The sequence below is a fragment of the Bactrocera tryoni genome, unplaced genomic scaffold (genome assembly GCF_016617805.1).
Source record: "Bactrocera tryoni isolate S06 unplaced genomic scaffold, CSIRO_BtryS06_freeze2 scaffold_27, whole genome shotgun sequence".
Classification (NCBI taxonomy): domain Eukaryota; kingdom Metazoa; phylum Arthropoda; class Insecta; order Diptera; family Tephritidae; genus Bactrocera; species Bactrocera tryoni.
In genome coordinates this window covers 14,938-35,426 of record NW_024395993.1, presented here as the reverse complement: position 1 = coordinate 35,426, position 20,489 = coordinate 14,938, and the positions used below count along the sequence as shown (strand labels likewise).

Below are 20,489 nucleotides of genomic sequence, written 5' to 3'. Positions count from 1 at the left end.
ATTATTTATTTGGCTTTATTAAATAAAAAAAACGTTAGCTTCTCGTCAGGCCCGACCAGAAAAATCTTGCCTCGTTCACACCCAGAGCCATACGCTTCGTTTACTTTTCCCGTCTGGAGAAAACAGAGCTAACGGCGCGATTGTTGAAGCCAATGACATCAATATCATCGGCGTACGCCAGCAGCTGTATCTTCTCTGGGTCAAACCACGTTAAGTGGTCCATGAAAATTTCGAAGAATCTCCGATTTGAAAATTAGCAGTTCATTAGGAAGGGGACCAGGCGCATCCCCTGTTGTATAAATATTTCGTCAAAAAAATTTTTTTTTAAAGTTATTGAAGGTTGAAATTTAGAGCACGATAAAATTGTAAACTTATTTTCTCAAACGCAAACAATTTTATAATTTTATATTACTTGAAGTTAAATATTATAGACGTATTACCCTGGAGAAAGGAATTTCAATCACCGTACATCCTGGTCTTTGGTAAGTTCTCAATAGTTTGTTTTCAGTGTTTCTGAATTCTGAGGTGCCAATACTCCTGATTGGGGATTCAGCATTCAAGCTGCAAGAATGTCTTATAAAAACCATTTAAATTTTCAACTGAACAATCCGAAGGCGAAAAACTTTTCAACAAACGTAACATCGGTCAGACGAGTAGCTGAAAACGCTTTGGGTCATTTGAAGGCCCGTTTCAGGCGCTTTGGTCGAGGTAAAGTACTCGCAACGATTCCAAACGACACTGTTAATCAGCAACGGATTGAACAAGAAAACATAGCAAGACATCCTCATAGAAGCCACACGGACAGATGTGAAAACAGTAGCGGAATCGCCATAAGACAAGCAATTGCGGCTTATTTTTCCACAGTATGTATTCACATAGTTTTGTCATCAAATATACATATCGTCACCTGAAATGCAAAATAACGTAAAATCACTTTTCGTAGGTTTACAGGAGAAGCAAAAAACCGTATAAAAAGAAAACCACTTGAGATATTGAAACAAAATTTTCAAATATGATTCATTCATTGATACTCGTTTTTCTCTTCCTTGCAGATGACGTAGTGGATCCATTTCATCAACGTATCAGCTGAACCGACTAATGACTGAGAACCCGTGGAATAAAAACATACATACATATAATATATTATTTCATGTAAAATCTTTGATATTTTATACGAATCGTTTTCAATGCTCTCATCTGCCAATTCTTGTGTGAAATTTGACTTGTAATTGCCACCTACATATTTTGTGGATATCTTCGTAGTACTTCTCCACTGTGGCCAATAATCTTCCTTTCCGGTCTGATACATTAATATTAATTCAATTAGTACTTAATTTTTGTAATTATTTACGAAGCTATACTTTTTTCCATGTTGTCTATACGATTTCGCAGCTCGTGCATATTTTAGCATAAATGTGGCTATTTTAATGTATTCCACGCAACTGTGGATTACACTCTGCCAAACAGAGAACTTAAAGCATAGAGAAGGTGCAAATTGAATTCTGTATGATGTTCGATTTGACGGCTAACAGAGCTGTTAGAATTGTAGTAAGGAATTCACCATTTTCGCTGCTATTTAGCAGAAATGAGCACGTTCTCTGGCAGAAATATATGTAAAACGACTAAATTCATGCGAGAATAAATGAAGAGAAATGCTTTGAAGAAAAATATACAAAGTCACACAGAGAACGTAAAAAAGCATTCTCTGAGTCACATATGCGTGATTATTTTGTATTATTTGAACCATTGTTTTCCGAAAAATAGTAAAAATTTTAATTTTTTTTTTTTACAAAATCGGGAAAAATTAGGTAAAAATAATTTTAATTTTATTTCTCTTTAATTTTTTTTTTTAATTTTTAAATAAATTAATATTTCAAATAAATTATATTTATTTCGACTATTACAAAGTGAAGATGTGCCAAATGAACTTCATTTTTTCAAAGAAAATTGGTGACATTCATGAAATATGCATATTCGCATTATTTCGTTATCATTTCCATGCTTTAAGTTCTCTGTCTTCTCTATGCTTTAAGTTCTCTGGTGCAAGTGTTGAAGATTTGTTATTGTTTGCTGTTTAATATGCAACACATGAATGAACATATCAAAAAGAAAATTTGTTCTAATCTGTTCAAAAAGCCAGCCTCTCGTAAGTATCGTTTGATTGGATGTATTCCGAGTCTTAACATAAGAAATAACAATGAAAGGAACGGAGGCAGAACTATCCTCTACAAAGACTTTCTTAAATTGTTTATTTATTTTAAATAGTACTTTTAAAAACATAATGTTCATTTAATCAATATTATTTAAAATAATTATTTTTAAAAGCATTTATTTATATGTAACTCAATATTACAGTTTATATTCAATAAACATTTTTAAATATTTTAATATTTTCAGAGTGTATAAAAAATTGCATGCGAGTTCTTTCATTTGCCACCTTAGTCTCCAAAATCGCTGCTAAATCACAAAGTTTGTAAACAAAACAACATTTCAAGAAGAATTAACAACTACCGCAATGTAGTAGGCATGTAGCGAATGCATTACCCCTTCGCTATGCTGCGATGGGCAACCGCAAAGCAAGGTAGACAAAAACAATGGCCGCCTTCTCCCCATTCAGACTCCACCACATACTACACAACGACAACAGCGTAGCCGTGTCGTGTTAAACTCTTTACACACACTTCATATTTGCTCAGAGTCAGTCAATTGGCATATTTCAATCGCGATCGGTCACCGGTCAAATTCGTGTTTCGGAAAAAATACTAATAAACGCGTAAGAAATTTAGAGTAAAAGTGTTTTTCAATTTTAATTATTTAATTTAATATCTTGAGTCAGAGTTGTGCAAATTAAATAAAAACTAAAATTAAGTGAAAAGTTGTAAGTGTCGTAGCAGAAGCAAAAAATGTGTGTAAAGTGAAATAAAATAATATGCATAAGTAATATTTTTTTATGTTTCGCACATTTTATTAAAATGATGCTGATAGTGAAGTGCATAGAAATCGAATATTGTATATCATTCATAAATAGTGCTATAGTGCTGTAGTGAATTAATTGCTATTTAAATATATTTCGTAAAATGTTAAGTCAAGCGTTCGTTCCTTCGATGTTCGTCTCTCGTGGTTTTCAAATTAACTAACAACGTCGTTCGTATAAACAAATAAACAATAACAAGGCAGCAGAGTAATAGTTTTGTTTTTGCTCTAAGACTTAAAGGTGAGTACAGGGTGTTTGTTTACAAACTTATTTATTTTTTTTTTTTAATAAATTAAATATATTTTAAGAATTCATATTTGCATATTTAAGGTAATTTAATTTTTATGAAAATGAGATATGACTTTATATTAAACTAATTTTAAACTTCATTATAAAAATTGAAGAAAATATTAGAATACAACTGAAAAATATAGATAAAATATTAAAAAAAACACTTTTAATATAGTCGATATCAAAAATATTCTAAATCTTCAAATTCTAGCTTTAAAAAAAATGTTCTTAAATTAAATGTTTGGAATGTTTGTTTGTGCTATAAAATTTCTGTTAACTAAATTGGTAATATTTTTTGCATTTAAATTGTCGAGCTTTTATGTGGGTATATTTAATTCTCTAACAATTTTGTTAAATATGAAACAAAAATACATGCAACAATTTCAGTGTTTACCACTTTTTTAGAAAAGATATTGAACATATTCGACCATCTATCATTTCAGTGTTTACCACTTTTTTAGAAAAGATATTGAACATATTCGACCATCTATCACAGCTTTCAGGAACAATATAATATGTACATATGTGCTTCATATGTATGTGATATATAACTTATTCTGCTTTAGACATATTTTCAATTTACATTAACGTACATATATAGCTACATACATACATATGTATGAAAGCATTTTGAATATGGGATTTTCATTTAAACATCAATAATTGTTATGAATATTTTCACAGCCTTGCACTCGCTACTTGATAATTTATTTACACATTAACATAAAATCTACTCAAATACATACATACATATGAGCCCTTGATTTTGAAAGTGGTATAAGTCAAAAATTTTGAAAATCTATTTTATCAGCTATTACTTATCAAATCTTAATAAAATAACATAATCTGAAGAGATTAGCAGCACGCCATGCAAATTAACTCTTTAAAATGTGTTTATTTTTTAGTTGTTAACTGAAAAACAGATATTGTTCGTTTTGATAGTGGTATTAGTCAGTGTGATCACAAAGTAATTTTGTCATGTCTTCAGATAGTGGTTCAGGTATGATGAAGTAAAACTTTTAATGTAAGAACCTACTATTTAAAGTTAATTGTAGACATTTTACGGCGAATAAATATAAGTAATGCTCCCAAGAAATGGAAACGAATAAGAATGATATCGTCTTCTAATGAATTAGCTCATAGTTTAAAAGTGAATTCGGAACCCTTACAAATGGAAGAAAGCAAAATGAAATCAAGAAAGAGGACACGCAATCAACAGAATGATGCACAAGATATCGTGCAGAGGAATATGAAACAAAAAACTCTAAGCCCGTGAGTGCTAAATTTTTCGAAAATATAGATTGTCTTTGTTCCAAAAAGTGTTTAAATGGAATCGGATATGAAGACAGAAAAGCTAATTTTGATTATTTTTGGAATTTAGCAAGTTTCGAAAAACAGAATATGTTTCTGTATGGTTTGATTAGAAAACAACCAATAAAACAAAAACGGCCCAGAAATCACAAAGGATATATCAGAAAATGGAGTCTTAAGTTTCATCTATATGTATGTATGAGTTCGGAAGTTTCTGTTTGTAAAACTTTTTTTTTGGATCCTTTCAAAATATCTAATATTCTGAGTTTTCCAGCATGTGTGAGCCATTACACGCGATCACATCACACTTCAGGTCGAAAGTATCTAAGTGCTGACTTAGATATTCGAAAAATGTATGGGCTATATGTGGAAAAATGTGACGAAAATAATACATCATGTGAAAAGGAGTGGACTTATAGAAAAATATTTAATACTGAGTTCAACCTAAATTTTCATACACGTGCCAAAAGTGTGATGCGATAAAACTAAAAATTGAAGCATCAGTAATGAAGACGAGAAGTTGCATCTTATGGAAATTCATGATTCACATCTTAAAAGTGCCGAACAGGCTAGAAAAAGTTTAACAGATCACATACAAAAAACAAAAGATAACCCGAGTGAAAATTACGGATTCACATTTGTGCTATAGAAAGCGCTTCCTTATCCAAAACTTTCTGTTTCGGTAGCTTACTATAAGCGCAATATGTATGTATACAATTTAGGATTTCATAATTTCAACAATGGAAATGCTAATGGGATGAAACAATCGCCTCAAGAGGATCACAGGAAGTTGCGTCCTGCTTCTTAAAGCACATTCGGGACATTAGCACTCAAAAGCATATAATAGCTTACAGTGATGCCTGCTCAGGACAAAACCGACACAATTACAGAGCTTTAATATGGTTAAAAATTGTTCAGTCATCTGATAATAATGTTGAAACAATTGATCATAAATTTATGGTATCCGGCCATCCTTTTTTGACAAATGATTTTGGTTTGATAGAAACTAAAATTAAAAAATCGAATTACAGTGCAATCGCGATTGAGGAAACACGCGATTGAGGGAACACCTCGGTAGAGGGAACACGTAATTTTTTTCATTGACTACTCTGTAGAGGGAACTTTTCAGTTTCATTAGTACTCAGTTGAGGGAACTGGACCAAAAAAAACTAAACAAAAACAAAAAATAAATAACAATGCATATGTTTTGTACCGTTTTTTTTTTGCTTTTTTCTATGCAATAAAAGCATGCGGTCGTGTAATGTTTGTGTTTAAATGCGTATACCAAATCAGTTGGTTTGAAATTTTTGACACGTGCGCTTCCAAAATGGCAAAGAAAACGAAGTTGTTTTTAACTTTTAACTTTTAACACAATTTTTGGAGAAAATTTCAAAAGGGGCGGGATGTTCGCAATTAGCAAAAGAATATAAAGTCGCTAAGTCCACAATAACCCGAATAAGAAACAATAAGTCAAAGATTTTGAAAGCAGCATCCAAAATGCACCGCAAAAGAAAGTCCTTTAAAACTGGAGAATATCCACGAATGGAAAAAAAGCTGTATGATTGGTTTATTAAACAAAGAAGTAAGCATGTGCCAATAGGCGCTTCCTCTATTAGAGTAAAGGCGAACCAATTGTTCGAAGAAATGTACGGATCAAGCAACAGATTCAATGCAAGTTGCGGTTGGCTCAATTGATTTAAAAAAAGATTTGGAATTCGTCTGTTAAAAGTCTGTGGTGAAAAATTATCATCAAATCCCGATGGAGTCCCAGAGTTCAAAAATAGACTTAAAAAACTAAAGGCTGAGCTTAGTTTATGCGACGACCAAATTTACAATGCGGATGAATCCGGCTTGTTCTGGAAAACCTTACCCGATAAAACTTACGTAAGTTCTTCTGAAAAAACTGCTCCTGGCAGAAAAATTGAAAAAGCTCGAGTGACATTTTTGGCATGCACAAACGCAAGTGGAGTGCACAAGTTAAAACCGTTGGTAATTGGCAAGGCAAAAAAACCGCGATCATTTAAAAATTTTGAGCTACCGGTCGAGTATAAAAACTCTAAAACCGCTTGGATGACTGCATCAATTTTCAAAGAATGGTTTCATCATGCTTTTGTGCCACAGGTAATTTTATGGTTCTAACTTTTTGTCAATTTTGTAACACTTGAAATTTTTTTAACATTTTGCAGGTTACACGTTTCTTACAAAAACAAGGGCTGCCATTAAAAGCAGTTCTGATTTTAGACAATGCTCCTTGTCACCCTGGAGTAGAAGACTTAAAGTCAGATTGTATATCAATTTTTACTATCTTCATGCCACCAAACGTCACGCCATTGATCCAACCGATGGACCAAAATGTAATTAGATTGACAAAGTTACATTACAAGACAAATTTATTGAGATCAGCGTTTGGAAAAGCGAACACAGATGAATATTTAAAGAATTTAAATTTAAAAGACGCTGTTTGTATGTTGGCACATGCATGGGCCCTGTCGTCGTGGAAAAATGCTGGCATCCGCTTTTAAAAGATGATGTTTTTAATGAAGAAGGAGCAAACTGTAGCGAAGATGACGACATCCCCTTGATTGTCTTACGTTCAAATACAATTCAGCAACAATCAACAGAGTATGCGGAAATAAATAATTTGCTGGAGAGCATAGTTCCAGAAGTAAGCCCTCATTTTTTATATGTGAAAGTACTAAATTTAACAAAGAAATATTTTCCACAGGTTACGTTTAATACAGCAGATTTGGTTGCTTGGGTTTCAACGGATGACCCTATTGAAGACTTGAATATAGTGGATGACGTTGCTGTTTTAAGTTCAGAAGAAGACGAAGAACCAAATGAAAAATGCAATATAACCGCTTCAGAAGCCGTTTCAGTCTTTGACAAGGCTATAGAGTGGGCCGAAGAATACACTAATTCTCTTCCTAATATAATGGTTCTTAAAAATTTTAGGGAGGAGGCTGTGAAGCAATGCCTTAAAGCGAAAAAAAAGCAAACAAAAATTGTTAATTTTTTTTCAGCAGAATAAAGTTTTGCTTTCTTATTTTGTGAATGTACAAAGATGATCTCAAGAATAAAATCTATTTAACTTTTTTGAAAAAATAATAAAAGAAAGTGTATAAAATCTTAATCTGAGTTGAAGCAACAATCTTGATTGAGGGAACAGGCCTTGCACGAATTAGTTCCCTCAATCGCGATTGCACTGTACTTATACATCCCTGAGCATTATTATAATTTAATAAAATCATGTAAGATGAGAAACCAATTCTCGGTAGTACAAATGGATCAAGAAGATTTTATTTCAACAAGAAAACTAAAAGAATCAACGAATAATAGAAAGAAAAACATCAATGGAGAAGCTGTGCCTTGGTTAAAAATACAATGGATCAGATTTCTAAAAAATGCCCCATATAAGATGTTTTATAAAATTTCCTTGGATGACAACTCCTAATTCAAAGTATTAGCCCTCTCACCTAAAAAAGGAAAACCTAGAATATACGGAACAAAACAAAGCTTCTGTAAGAATTGAAGCCGCTCGACCTTCTCAAGTAAGCCAAACCTCGATTCAGGCCTTGGAGGAAAACATCACGCGTGTTATTCGTCAGTTACCAGTCGAAATGTTTGAACGAGTCATCTAAAATTGGAGTCATTAGATGGATCATCTAAGACGTAGTCGCGGCCAACATTTGAAAGAGATAATATTCAAAAAATAAATGCCTAAAAATTTTCTTTCGAATGGTAATAAACATTCCCCATTAAATTTGAAGTTTCTGTATATATAATATTACTCATACGACATGTATACCAGTTAAAAATTTTTTGTAAATCCTATAACTGATCAACATCTCATAATTTATTTGGATATCGAAATCATTTTATATATTTTTATAAGAGCTATAACAAAACATATTTAAACGATCTCTTCTAACTAAATTGGTTTCTTGAAAATTTGTCACAAAAGAGGCAAGAGTTCTTAATTTAAGTATTAGACAGACAATAAAGTAGCTTTGACCTCTTGTTTGTAACTTTCTATGACGAATATAGAAACTTGTAAACCAGTAGGTTGGACTTGGCGTTGTAATAACTAACTAGCATATTAAATATTAAAACACATGTGTCGCATCACATACTGATTTGCGATATAACAAGCTAGATATTGAAAAGAATTGTGATTATATTACAAGAGTTGCTTGAATTATAAATTATTGACATTCTCATGAAAGACAAATAGAGTATTTCTTAGTAGTTACGATAGACGCAAATGCTCTGAATTGTGTGTTGCAACAAATGAGGATACTATATTTTACAGTTTCTTTTTAATAAATTTTGTTTTGCTAAATACATATATATCGTCACCTGAAATGCAAAATAACGTAACATCACTTTTCGTAGGTTTACAGGAGAAGCAAAAAATCGTATAAAAAGAAAACCACATATTGAAACAAAATTTTCAAATCTGAATTAACATGAACCTATAAGTATATTTTAGAAAAAAAGTAATGAAAAAATTAAGCAAATTTTATAGTAGGTGTCTTACGTTATTTTGAATTTTCATTTCTGAAACAAAATAACGTATGATCAATCTAAATTTGTAAAAAAACTAAAAATTTGAATATTAATACTTTTTTTTTTAATTTTAAATAAAAACAGTTGCAAGTTTTTCATATTTCATGTTACTTTTATTATTAATATGTATGTACATAAGTACTAGAAAAAATTTAAATATTTCAAGCTAAAAAATGAGGATAATGTTTAATTATTATTTATTAAATAACTAATTATTCAAAAGGTATATTATCATAAAAGTAATAACAGTTTGCTGGAATTAAAGCTTCTAGGTCCTGCAGATGTTGCCATTTCTTCTTAGTTATTGTTAAACTTTGCAAAAGAATAGGCTGCTGAATTCCTAAAAAAGCACGGGTCTGATTACTTAGAACATGGAGTCGCTAAACCGAGCTCTAGCGGCTCCTTCTCTACCCATATACCGAGGGAGTTGTGGGTGGTAAGAAGCCGTTGGAGAAAAGGGACAGAGAGCTTCTTCACGGATGGGTCAAAGGTGGAGGGGTCCACTGCCAGGAGCTCTCCATCAACTCCAGTTTCTCCAACTTCTTAAGTATTGCAGTGTCTTCCAGGCCTAGACTGGAGCCATTAAGGTTGCAGTAGATTTACTACTCCGGAGTGCAGCCTCCTTCAGAGGAGTGACCATCGACTCAGATAGCAGAGCAGCGATTTCAGCCTTGAACTCATTAACAATCAGAAAATTCAGAGCTGATCGAAGACCTAACCTCGCTATCAATAGCATCGAGTGCCTTTGTGATAAGAATGATATGAGTGCCAGACCACAGCGGAATCGCAGGAAATATGAGCTAGCAAGAAGAGACACCCTAGAACCGCTATCGGTAGAATGGGATCGGATCTGTGCTCCCGTATCCCAATCTTTTACTGCTGGGCCACAATTTTTACACACGCTGTTGAAAAAGTCTTTTGTCCCAAGAACGTTCGCATGAGATCTAGTGATCTCTTTGCCCTCAGTAAGGCAGCCTTTTCCTAGTTTTGGGGCTTGTAACACGCCATCGCCCTATTGGCTTCCACGCAGTAAGGCTGGGAATCCTACCAGATCCCATCTACACAAGCTGTATGGAAGAAGATTAGGTGGAAGCAACTCAACACTTCCTTCTTGGCTGTCTTGCGTTAGGGAGGTCAGGACTTAATCACTTGGGGGCGCATACCTTCAGACATCCCACCGAACTGGCGGAAAGTGTTTTGTTAATTTATTAGTTCGAACACAGGAGTTCTTCTTTTCTATGGCCTCACAAAGGACTACATATATGTTCACCTTCCACGTTCGATCAACGATGTAGCCTAAACTAACCAAAGCACATTGAACTTAAGCACTAAAAATAAACATAAACAATAAATGAAGGCTAACATCGATATAAAAAAAACACTCTGTTATATTTACATACTTGAGTGATGATAGGTTATTTGGTGTAACGAAATCAAGCACTTGATGGTACGTTTTTTTTTTGAATTTTTAATATAGCTTGGGTATTTTTGATCGCAGAAGCTTAAAATTTGCGACACATATGTAATATATATGATGTGGTGAATCGTAATCAGTAAAAAACTCAATTTTGAACTTTTTGATGATACGTTATTTTGCATTTCAGGTGACGATATATTTCTTCAATACAAATTTGAATTTTAAAATACATCCATTGAATATAGAATATTATTAATTTTGGTAAATATTTCAACTGTTGGCGTTGAAAGCACAATACTGCACTACACATACAAACATTATACAAATTCGAATAACATGTGTCCTCTGTTATGAGAATGCACATAGCAGTAATAACTTGAATAACTCTCTATGTCTCTTCTTGGCATTTAATAACAAGCATCTTACCAATTTGGTTACAAATTTCAGTACATTCTTCTTCTTCTTAATTGGCGTAGACACCGCTTACGCGATTTTAGTCGAGTTAACAACCGCGCGCCAGTCGTTTCTTCCTTTCGCTACGTGGCGCCAATTGGATATTCCAAGCGAAGCCAGGTCATTCTCCACTTGGTCCTTCCAAAGCAGTGGAGGTCTTCCTCTTCCTCTGCTTCCACCGGCGGTTACTTCGTCGAATACTTTCAGAGCTGGAGTGTTTTCGTCCATCCGGACAACATGACCTAGCCAGCGTATCCGCTGTTTTTTAATTCGCTGAACTATGTCGATGTCGTCCTATTTCTCGTACAGCTCATCGTTCCATCGAATGCGATATTCGCCGTGGCCAACGCGCAAAGGACCATAAATCTTTCGCAGAACTTTTCTCTCGAAAACTCGGAACGTCGACTCATCAGTTGTTGACACCGTCCAAGCCTCTGCGCCATATAGCAGGACGGGAATTATGAGTGACTTATAGAGTTTGGTTTTTGTTTGTCGAGAGAGGCGTTTGCTTCTCAATTGCCTACTCAGTCCGAAGTAGCACCTGTTGGCAAGAGTTATCCTGCGTTGGATTTCCAGGCTGACATTGTTGGTGGTGTTTACGCTGGTTCCAAGATAGACGAAATTATCTATTTCGATATTTCGTCTTACCCTCGTTCACTGCCAGACCCATTTCTTTTGCTTCCTTGTCCAGCCTGGAGAAAGCAGAACTAACGGCGCGGGTGTTGAGGCCAATGATATCAACATATAGGAGTTGTACACTCTTCTAGAAGATGGTACCTTCTCTATTTAGTTCTGCAGCTCGAACTGTTTTCTCCAGAAGCAGGTTGAAAATGTCACACGATAGGGAATCGCCTTGTCTGAAACCTCGTTTGATATCGAACGGCTCGGAGAGGTCCTTCCCGATCCTGACGGAGCTTTTGGTGTTGCTCAACGTCAGTTTACACAGCCATATTAGTTTTGCGGGTATACCAAATTCAGACATCGCGGCATAAAGGCAGCTCCTTTTCGTGCTGTCGAAAGCAGCTTTGAATCGACGAAGAGGTGGTGTGTGTCGATTCTCTTTTCACGGGTCTTTTCCAAGATTTGGCGCATGGTGAATATCTGGTCGGTTGTTGAGGTCTAAAGTCGCACTGATAAGGTCCAATCAGTTTGTTGACGGAGGGCTTTAATCTTTAACACAATACGCTCGATAGAACCTTATATGCGATGTTGAGGAGGCTAATCCCACGGTAGTTGGCGCAGATTGTGGGGTCTCCTTTTTTATGGATTGGGCATAGCATACTTAAATTCCAATCGCTGCGCTTGCTTTCATCCGACCATATTTTACAAAGAAGCTGATGCATGCTCCTTATCAGTTCTTCGCCGCCGTGTTTGAAAAGCTCGGCCGGCAATCCGTCGGCTCCTGCCGCTTTGTTGTTCTTCAGGCGGGCAATTGCTATTCGAACTTCTTCATGGTCGGTCTATTGGGGAATCGGGTTCGCCTTCTCCTGATGTTGTGCGTTCACTGCCATTCAGCAGGCTGGAGAAGTTTTCCCTCCATAATCTAAGTATGCTCTGGGCATCGGTGACTAGAACGCCTTTGAGGGTTCTACAAGAGTATGCTCCGGTCTTGAAACCTTCTGTAAACCGCCGCATTTTTTCGTAGAATTCTCGAGCATTACCCCTGTCGGCCAGCTTATCAAGCTCTTCGTACTCACGCATTTCCGCCTCTTTCTTCCTCTGTCTGCAAATGCGTCTCGCTTCCCTCTTCAACTCTCGGTATCTATCCCATCCCGCAAGTGTTGTGGTCGATCGTAACGTTGCGAGGTAGGCAGTCTGTTTTCTCTCCGCTGCGACACGGTACTCCTCGTGGTACCAGCTGTTCTTTTGCACTTTCCGAAAACCAATGGTTTCGGTTGCAGGTGTACGTAAGGAGTTTGAAATGCCGTCCCACAGTTCCCTTATACCGAGTTGTTGACGGGTGCCCTCAGAGAGCAGGAGTGCAAGCCGAGTAGAAAATCGTTTGGCTGTCTGTTGTGATTGCAGCTTCTCGACGTCGAACCTTCTTTGTGTTTGTTGACGTGCGGTTTTTGCTGCACAGAGGCGGGTGCGAATCTTAGCTGCAACAAGATAGTGGTCCGAGTCGATGTTAGGACCTCGGAGCGCACGCACATCTAAAACACTGGAGACGTGTCTTCCGTCTATTACAGCCAGGTAGCTTGATGAATCTTCTTATGCTGGAATCTAGTACTACAGATAACCATATTTCGGGCCCCGGCGAAGTCAATCAGCCTCAACCCATTTGGGGATGTTTTATCGTGGAGGCTGAATTTACCGACCGTAGTGCCAAAGATACCTTCTTTGCCCACCTTGGCGTTAAAGTCGCCAAGCACGATTTTGACATCGTGGCGGGGGCAGCTCTCATAAGCGCATTCCAAGAACTCATAGAAGGCATCTTTGGTCACGTCGTCCTTCTCTTCCGTCGGGGCGTGGGCGCAAATCAGCGATATGTTGAAGAACCTCGCTTTGATGCGGATTGTGGCTAGACGTTCATTAACCGGAGTGAATGATAGTACTCGGCGACGGAGTCTCTCTCCCACCACGAATCCCACACCAAACTTGCGCTCCTTTATATGGCCACTGTAGTAAATGCCACAAGGACCTACTCGTCTCTGTCCTTGTCCCGTCCATCGCATTTCTTGGATGGCGGTGATGTCAGCCTTTATTTTTACGAGGACATCGACCAGCTGGGCAGCGGCACCTTCCCAATTAAGGGACCAGACATTCCAGGTGCATGCCCTCAATTCGTAGTCCTTATTTCGTTTGCCATGGTCGTCATCAAAAGGGGGGTTTCTCATCCAAGGTTGTTGTTGCTTTTTCATTGGAGTGTTTTTTACGTGGCTGGTCCCAAACCCAGCGCACAACCCTATGTAGGGAATGTTTCGCCTTCTCACTTTAGCTCGCCTTCAAAGGGATGTTCTTAGGCTACCCAGAGGATACTTGGTCAAAGACCGGAAGTCGTGAGCTGCTTGAGTCATATGTCTTTTACATACATCGTTTCTGACCACTCCCAAGTGAATGGCGATTAGAGAACTTTCCTCACTTGCGTGAACATACACATGACTCCATCCTAGATGAAGAGGAATCCGTTTATAAAAACAACTAATAACATTTATCAACTACCAAATTTACTGGTTTAACGATATACATTTTCAAGTATATCAAGACATTTCGTTTAGACATGTGTCTTTTATTTTTTTGAGGAATCGTCTTTTTTACTCATCTATGTATAGGAAGTGTATCGTGGAAATGCATTTCGTTTAATGTTGAAACAACAAACACAAAAACAATACTAAGCGCTGACAGAGGTGTCGACATGGTAGCTGAGTTCGTCGCCCTGCATTAAATGTTAAAAAACGTATTCATGTTATTTAGTGGGTTAGTTTTTCCAACGTTCACATTTGCGTTATTATAAAATGGCCTTGCAATATGTTAGGAAGTGTTCAAATATTTCTTCGCCTTTTCAATTTAAATATTACTAAGAGAAAACATTTTGGGCTGGAAATATTTTCTTCATTTTTGTTTTGCGGGTAGATGCTGCTAATATATTTAATTGAAACGCCAATGCTACTGAATATCCTGTACCTATTAAGTTCTTTATCACATGAATGCATACAAGTCTTCTATCATAATGAAACAGAACGTTTCTTTCACTTTTACCCTATTTATCGTTGCACAAAATATGAAATTTCTTCAATTTCTCTTCAATTTTTCTTCTATTCTCGCAAATAAGCAGCATTCAAAAGTTTACTTTACTTCTATTCACTTCCCATCAGCAAACTCTGCAATTGGCTGTGCAGCATGCGCGTTTGTTTCCCATAAATTATTCAAAGGCTTGCTGTCACTTCAAGTATCATTTTTAATTTTTCAATACATGTAAATATATCAACATTTAACTAGTTTTTCAAAATAAAATTTACTAACCGGTGTACATGGCGTATGCGTAACTTTATCGATAAGTATTTATTGAAATATGCAGTGATTTCAATTGTATTTACATTTAATGTTGAATCAAGTAGTTTTTGAAATTTTACTCAGTTATGCCTAACTCGATTAGTTTTAAGTGTTACAACGAACCATTAGGTGTACAAAACTATTGTATTCTGTAGCAAGATGTTTCTGACCCTTTGTAAACTTAAAAAAAGAATCTTCCACTTAAAGTTCAAAACACCTTAAGGTCAGTATAAAAGTAGGGCTCTAAAAACCAAACTGTAGTTTGAACCAAGTTTCGCATTGAATGTCTTCGAATTATATTTTTCATTTGCGGAATTAAATGGCATGAATGGGTCGATTGATTGATGGTTGAATCACTTAACATGTCCATCAGTTTTTATGCCATTAACGCAAGGATAGGCACCTTCTGAGCTTAGATATTTAATGTTAAAGCCTTAGGGATTATTTTTAGCAGTGGCAATTACGCAAATATATATAATTTATGTAACATCAATCGGAAATATATGGTAGGTATATTTGCGCAGAAGCAAATAAGAGAGGACTATCAATTTATTAATTTTTTTTGTTTTTTAGTCCGGAAGGACTAAAATCCTTTCGCACCATATACATAGCGATGGTCATCCTACGTGAGTGGTCTATCCACTGAAACCATCTCTTCTTCTACCATGTAATTCTCCTTTGACCGGTTTCGCATTTTTCAGGACAAGATTTCTAAGCTGAACCTATTGCAGGTGAATTTCTACTCTTCCTGCGTCCAAGGAAACCTACGGCTTTGTAGCCAGCGTCAAGCTATTTGGTTCAATCTATTGACTCTTATTCTTCGGTCTGCGGTCATGTACCTTATTTTTAGTGCGTTGTACATAATATACATACGAGGCCATTTGCCGCCAGTTTTCGTAACTGATTATTATTTTTATACTCTTGCAACCTGTTGCTACATAATAGTATATTTAGATATATAATACATAAATTTATATATACAGCCGTTGACAGCTAATTAGAAACGACACCTATTTTGAGGTAAATGATGTTATTTTCCAATAAATCACGTATATTTATTGTAATTTCACTTAGTTTATTGAAACATATTTTAAATTAAACTCTAATAGTAAATTTTTTTTTTTAAATTCGTTTTCGTTTTGAAGATTTCAACAAAACGTGTGGAATCAACGATTTGTGTGTGACACTTAATTAGAAACGAAAATGTCTTATCAACAAAAAATAATGATATTACAAAAACTAGCTTACATTCAGTAAGTATTTTCTTGGTTATCTCTTTTACTTCACATCAATTCCGAAATTACGTTATAAGACTCTGACAGCACACCAATGGTGTAGCTTGCCATGCCGTTTAAATTTCTTCACAAAGAACATCCATATTTTGGATATTTTGGTGCATATGGCTCTTCTAAGACCACACAGAGATGTACTATAGGATAGATTTTCATTAAAAAACGTTTGTGTCATTTTAGACGTATGCTTTGAATTGTTATCTTCCTTATAACAAGCAAATTTTCCTCAGCCCATGGCAACATGCCATTTTTTAGGATGTCGACGTATTTCTCCTTGTTTAAAATTCCCTTAATCTTATGAAGTGGACCAACACCATTCCAGATAAAACATCCCCACACAATGATTGATCCTCCACCATACTCAACTACGCGTGAAACATAGCGACGATCAAATTATTTGAATTATTAGACTAGTGATTCTCAAGAAATTGACCGAATCAGCCGTTCATATATCACTAGATTCTGCAATGGGTGCTTACTTGGCCTTGCACATTTCGGTATAGCCAAGATTTTTGCATTTTGTGTCATCGTACAATCTTGCAAGAGCAAGAGAATCCAACTATTGATATCGAAAAATGGAAAAGCAAATATACAAACAAATCAATTTGAGAGTTGTCAGTGAAAACTCATCGAAAACACACATTGTCGGTCCGAACGACTTAGATTCCACAACACACAAATGTGTTTTCAAGATGTTTTCACTGTCGGTCCGAACATAGTATAACACGAACAATGCAAGACTTTTAGGAATATAAATAACGGTACATCAACATTTTTTATCATTTTATTCATCAGACACCTACAAAAAAAGGAACGTTTGTAATTAGCTGTCAACGGCTGTATATACATATGTAAATAATTAGAATGACGAGAAAAGTTGAAATCCGGTTGATTGTCTGTCTGTCCGTCTGTCCATAGCTCGTAGATTTTTAGGAAATCCCGTATCTTGGGACCAGAAGCGGTGAGGACGGCGGTTATGTCGTCCGCATAACCATAAGGTAGCAGTTGTCTGTTCCCTGACTTTAAGATAGCTTCATATAATTTTTATTAAGTAGGGAGACGTTTTGAATCGGCTTTCTAGTGCATATTAACTCATTTCGAAATTGTAAGGGTTTCCTAAATTTATTGTTACGAGGAGGGCTATCGGCCCCGATAAATTGTAAACCTGCCTTATCTGAAGTGATTTTGTCGCTCTGCTAAGCCTTTAGCGTTGGTTGTGGCAGCTATGATGCAGGGTTTCAATAATCTTTGTCGCAGCTTTCCTGCTGTATTTAGAACGCAGAGAAGTCTGTATACATGATCTTTTTCTGTTTCTCTTTTACTTTTGCTTATGATGACCACACTATACTCCCGCGAATCTCTGGATTGGGAACAGAGTGTGCACGATGTGTTCCATAGTTGCTGCATTTAAGTCTGCGGTTGATTGTTTTGCAGCGAGTTTTGTCATTACGATCATGTAACCGAGGCCATACGTTTTTTTTTTGTATCTTTAGGCAGCTCTACCCATTAATATTTCTCTCTCTCTATTATTGCATGTTTCCGCTGAGTTTTCGTAGCTTTATTTTTCTATTTAATACCCTTTTTTTCATTTCTTCCTCTTCTTGTATATTGTCGTCTTTTACGCAGAAGGCTTGTCTTAGATTTCTTATTTCATATGTCCACTATAAGACTGCTTTCTTCAGATATCTGCTTTTTCGAGCTTAGCTAAGATCCTATTTACGTCTCTCCCCTCTTTTAGCTGTTCTTGTTCATTTAACTGGGCTCACGTGGAAGGATATATAATGGTGATCGCTACCTGTGTAGTCTTCCACCACTTTCCCTTTACTATCAAAAATAATAAATATGTCAAGACATTTTTTGTCTATACTTAAAAAGAGAATAATTTGCACTTTTTTCTCCAAGTATTAGTTCGTTATAAATTCTACTATTATTAGAATAAATATCCGAGATATCTTGATTAAAGTAAATGAGAGTATACTTTATTTAATTATATATAATTATCAAAAAATTTCCCTAGAGATTTTGTGAAATTTATTCCGCTTAAAGAATTTTTGTTTTAAATACTTATGTTCAATAGTGGAGAAGCTTTCGACTTAATCAAAATTTTAAGCGGAATAAATTTCACAAAATCTCTAGGGAAATTTTTTGAAGTCCTTTAAGTTGAGTGCTTTTCCCATAACTCACGACAAGTCAATTTTTAAGTATTTAAAATATCTAAACTATATTCCTGTATCTACCTACAAATATGTATACAGGTACATATGTCAAATGCAACAAGTTTTGCTTCTAGGAACGTAACAATAACGCCGAACTGTAATGTAGACAACTCAACTCCAAGAACTCTGAGAAAATTAAATCCACAACTCGAAATTGTTAATCATAGCTACGATGTTACTAATTAGTGAACATTTGATTTTGAATATTTTATGCAGGACGACGAATCTAGTCGTAGAGTAGAGTTGCTTTCTAATTTCCTTGCTTATGCATTTAATGTGATTTCCTCTTGTGGCTAAATAAATGCGGAAGCAAGAAAATCAAAGCGGTGACTACAAGTCAGGTTAAGATAATCTTTTCGGTCAATTTGATACACTAATAAGTTCATTGGATATTTGCTTAATAAATAAAGATGGAAAAATAAGTGTAGTGAGAATTTGATTTGCAAAGGTTTTCTATTAAATATTCGGTTTCACCTGAACTTAGATTTTCCTTACTTGTAAATAATGAAACCAATTGTAAAGACTGTTTTTGGACGTGTAATTTTGAAGGAAACAATACTATAATATATCGGAATTGGTGTTTTCGACAGCTGTTACTTAAATTATACTCAGCTTGGTTTGTCATTTCATATTAAACACACTTATTTCGGCAAACCGTGCAACTTTATTACAAAAATATTTTTGATTCGCGCTGAGAAAATTTGTTGCGCGTTGAAATTACTGCAAGTATAAGCCTATTTTGTCCTCTCGGCCGTAATTTATTCGAGCCAGCCACTTGCCCGAAATCATTTTCAAAACAAAATGGCAAACCATTATCTTCACAATAAAGTTAAATTTTTGACCATGCGATTAAATTATATGAGCTGTTTAATCTTTGCAATTCACATGTCTGAAGAATAAATATTATACTAATTTTTCTTTACCTCTTTTTTTTAAATATGGGGTATTCCATACCAAATCGACCAATTTTGAATCCGACCCCTTTAAAAAAAATTTTGCTGAAACTTATCCATCCTTTTCTACCCTTTGAAAAACATTTCTGAGAATTTTTTCAAAATTTTGTGTCCAACTTTAAAAAAAGTTGAATTTTTCAAAAAAATGGCTTTTTATTTTCAAATAGCCATAACTTTTGTAGAAATTGACTTTTGGGGACCTTTTTTTTTAAATTTTTGTTTTTGAATGAACTTTTCGAAAAAATACACGAAAAAAATTTAACGCGATCAATTTTTAAAATTATCGGTTTTTTAAGCAAAATCGTCATACTTTTTTTTTGGAAGTTCGATATTTTTTTTTCTCAAAGAACTTCAATTAATTTGACAACTATCCCTGCTAATCCTGGAGTGGACCGATTTTTTTATATTTTTTTAATTTTTGAAAATTTGACCAGTTTTTTAAAAACATTTTTTTGGAAGTTCGCCATTTTTTTATATTCTTTTTTTTCCTCAAAAAAAACTTCATTTAATTTGACAACTATCCTTGCTAATTCCGGAGTGGAATTTATGAATATTTTGACAGATGTTCTGTTGGTGTTTAAATATTTATTTGAACATTTTTCTCTCCCTCTTGGTAAGTTATTCATCGAAAAATTGGTTAAATGGCAGTAATTTACATGAATATAGCAAACCTTTCATATAAATGCGTATTCTCTTTAGTAAATTCTAAATCAATTGAGTTTTGATACATTGAATAAACAATATATGAATATTGAATTTGAATATGAATATAGCTAAACTTTAGTTTTGTCCAATGATTTCAAAATACACAGTTTGTAAATATGTATATATATGTATTTCTTCCGAGTACATTTTTTACCTAAGAAACCAAAATTTGTATAGTCGCTCTAGTAAGTTTTCGAATTATGTACCATAAAAAGCGGCGCATCCTCATAATTAATACCTTATATTATCACAAAATGTTGTACGGAGTTCAATAGCTTATGATTTTTTTGATTTTCTGCAATTTTTATACCATAT

General features: G+C 35.0%; 2 protein-coding genes across 2 annotated transcripts; both read left to right on the top strand.

Annotated features, from left to right (window-relative positions):
* The first annotated feature begins 387 nt into the window (after window positions 1-387).
* On the top strand, window positions 388-1,524 carry LOC120781098. Its single transcript, XM_040113241.1, has 2 exons — window positions 388-863; window positions 1,053-1,524. Exons 1-2 carry the CDS (start codon window positions 570-572, stop codon window positions 1,059-1,061), a joined length of 303 nt encoding a protein of 100 aa, XP_039969175.1. The 5' UTR covers window positions 388-569; the 3' UTR covers window positions 1,062-1,524.
* Window positions 1,525-7,055: 5,531 nt separating this feature from the next.
* Window positions 7,056-7,645, top strand: LOC120781092. Its single transcript, XM_040113234.1, has 2 exons — window positions 7,056-7,241; window positions 7,302-7,645. Exons 1-2 carry the CDS (start codon window positions 7,056-7,058, stop codon window positions 7,605-7,607), a joined length of 492 nt encoding a protein of 163 aa, XP_039969168.1. The 3' UTR covers window positions 7,608-7,645.
* Window positions 7,646-20,489: the final 12,844 nt, after the last annotated feature.

Coding starts and splice junctions, on each gene's coding strand:
- LOC120781092 (XM_040113234.1), top strand. CDS start 7,056: ATGGGCCCTGTCGTCGTGGAAAAATGCTGGCATCCGCTTTTAAAAGAT. Junction 7,242..7,301: donor TGGAGAGCATAGTTCCAGAA/GTAAGCCCTCAT, acceptor TATTTTCCACAG/GTTACGTTTAATACAGCAGA.
- LOC120781098 (XM_040113241.1), top strand. CDS start 570: ATGTCTTATAAAAACCATTTAAATTTTCAACTGAACAATCCGAAGGCG.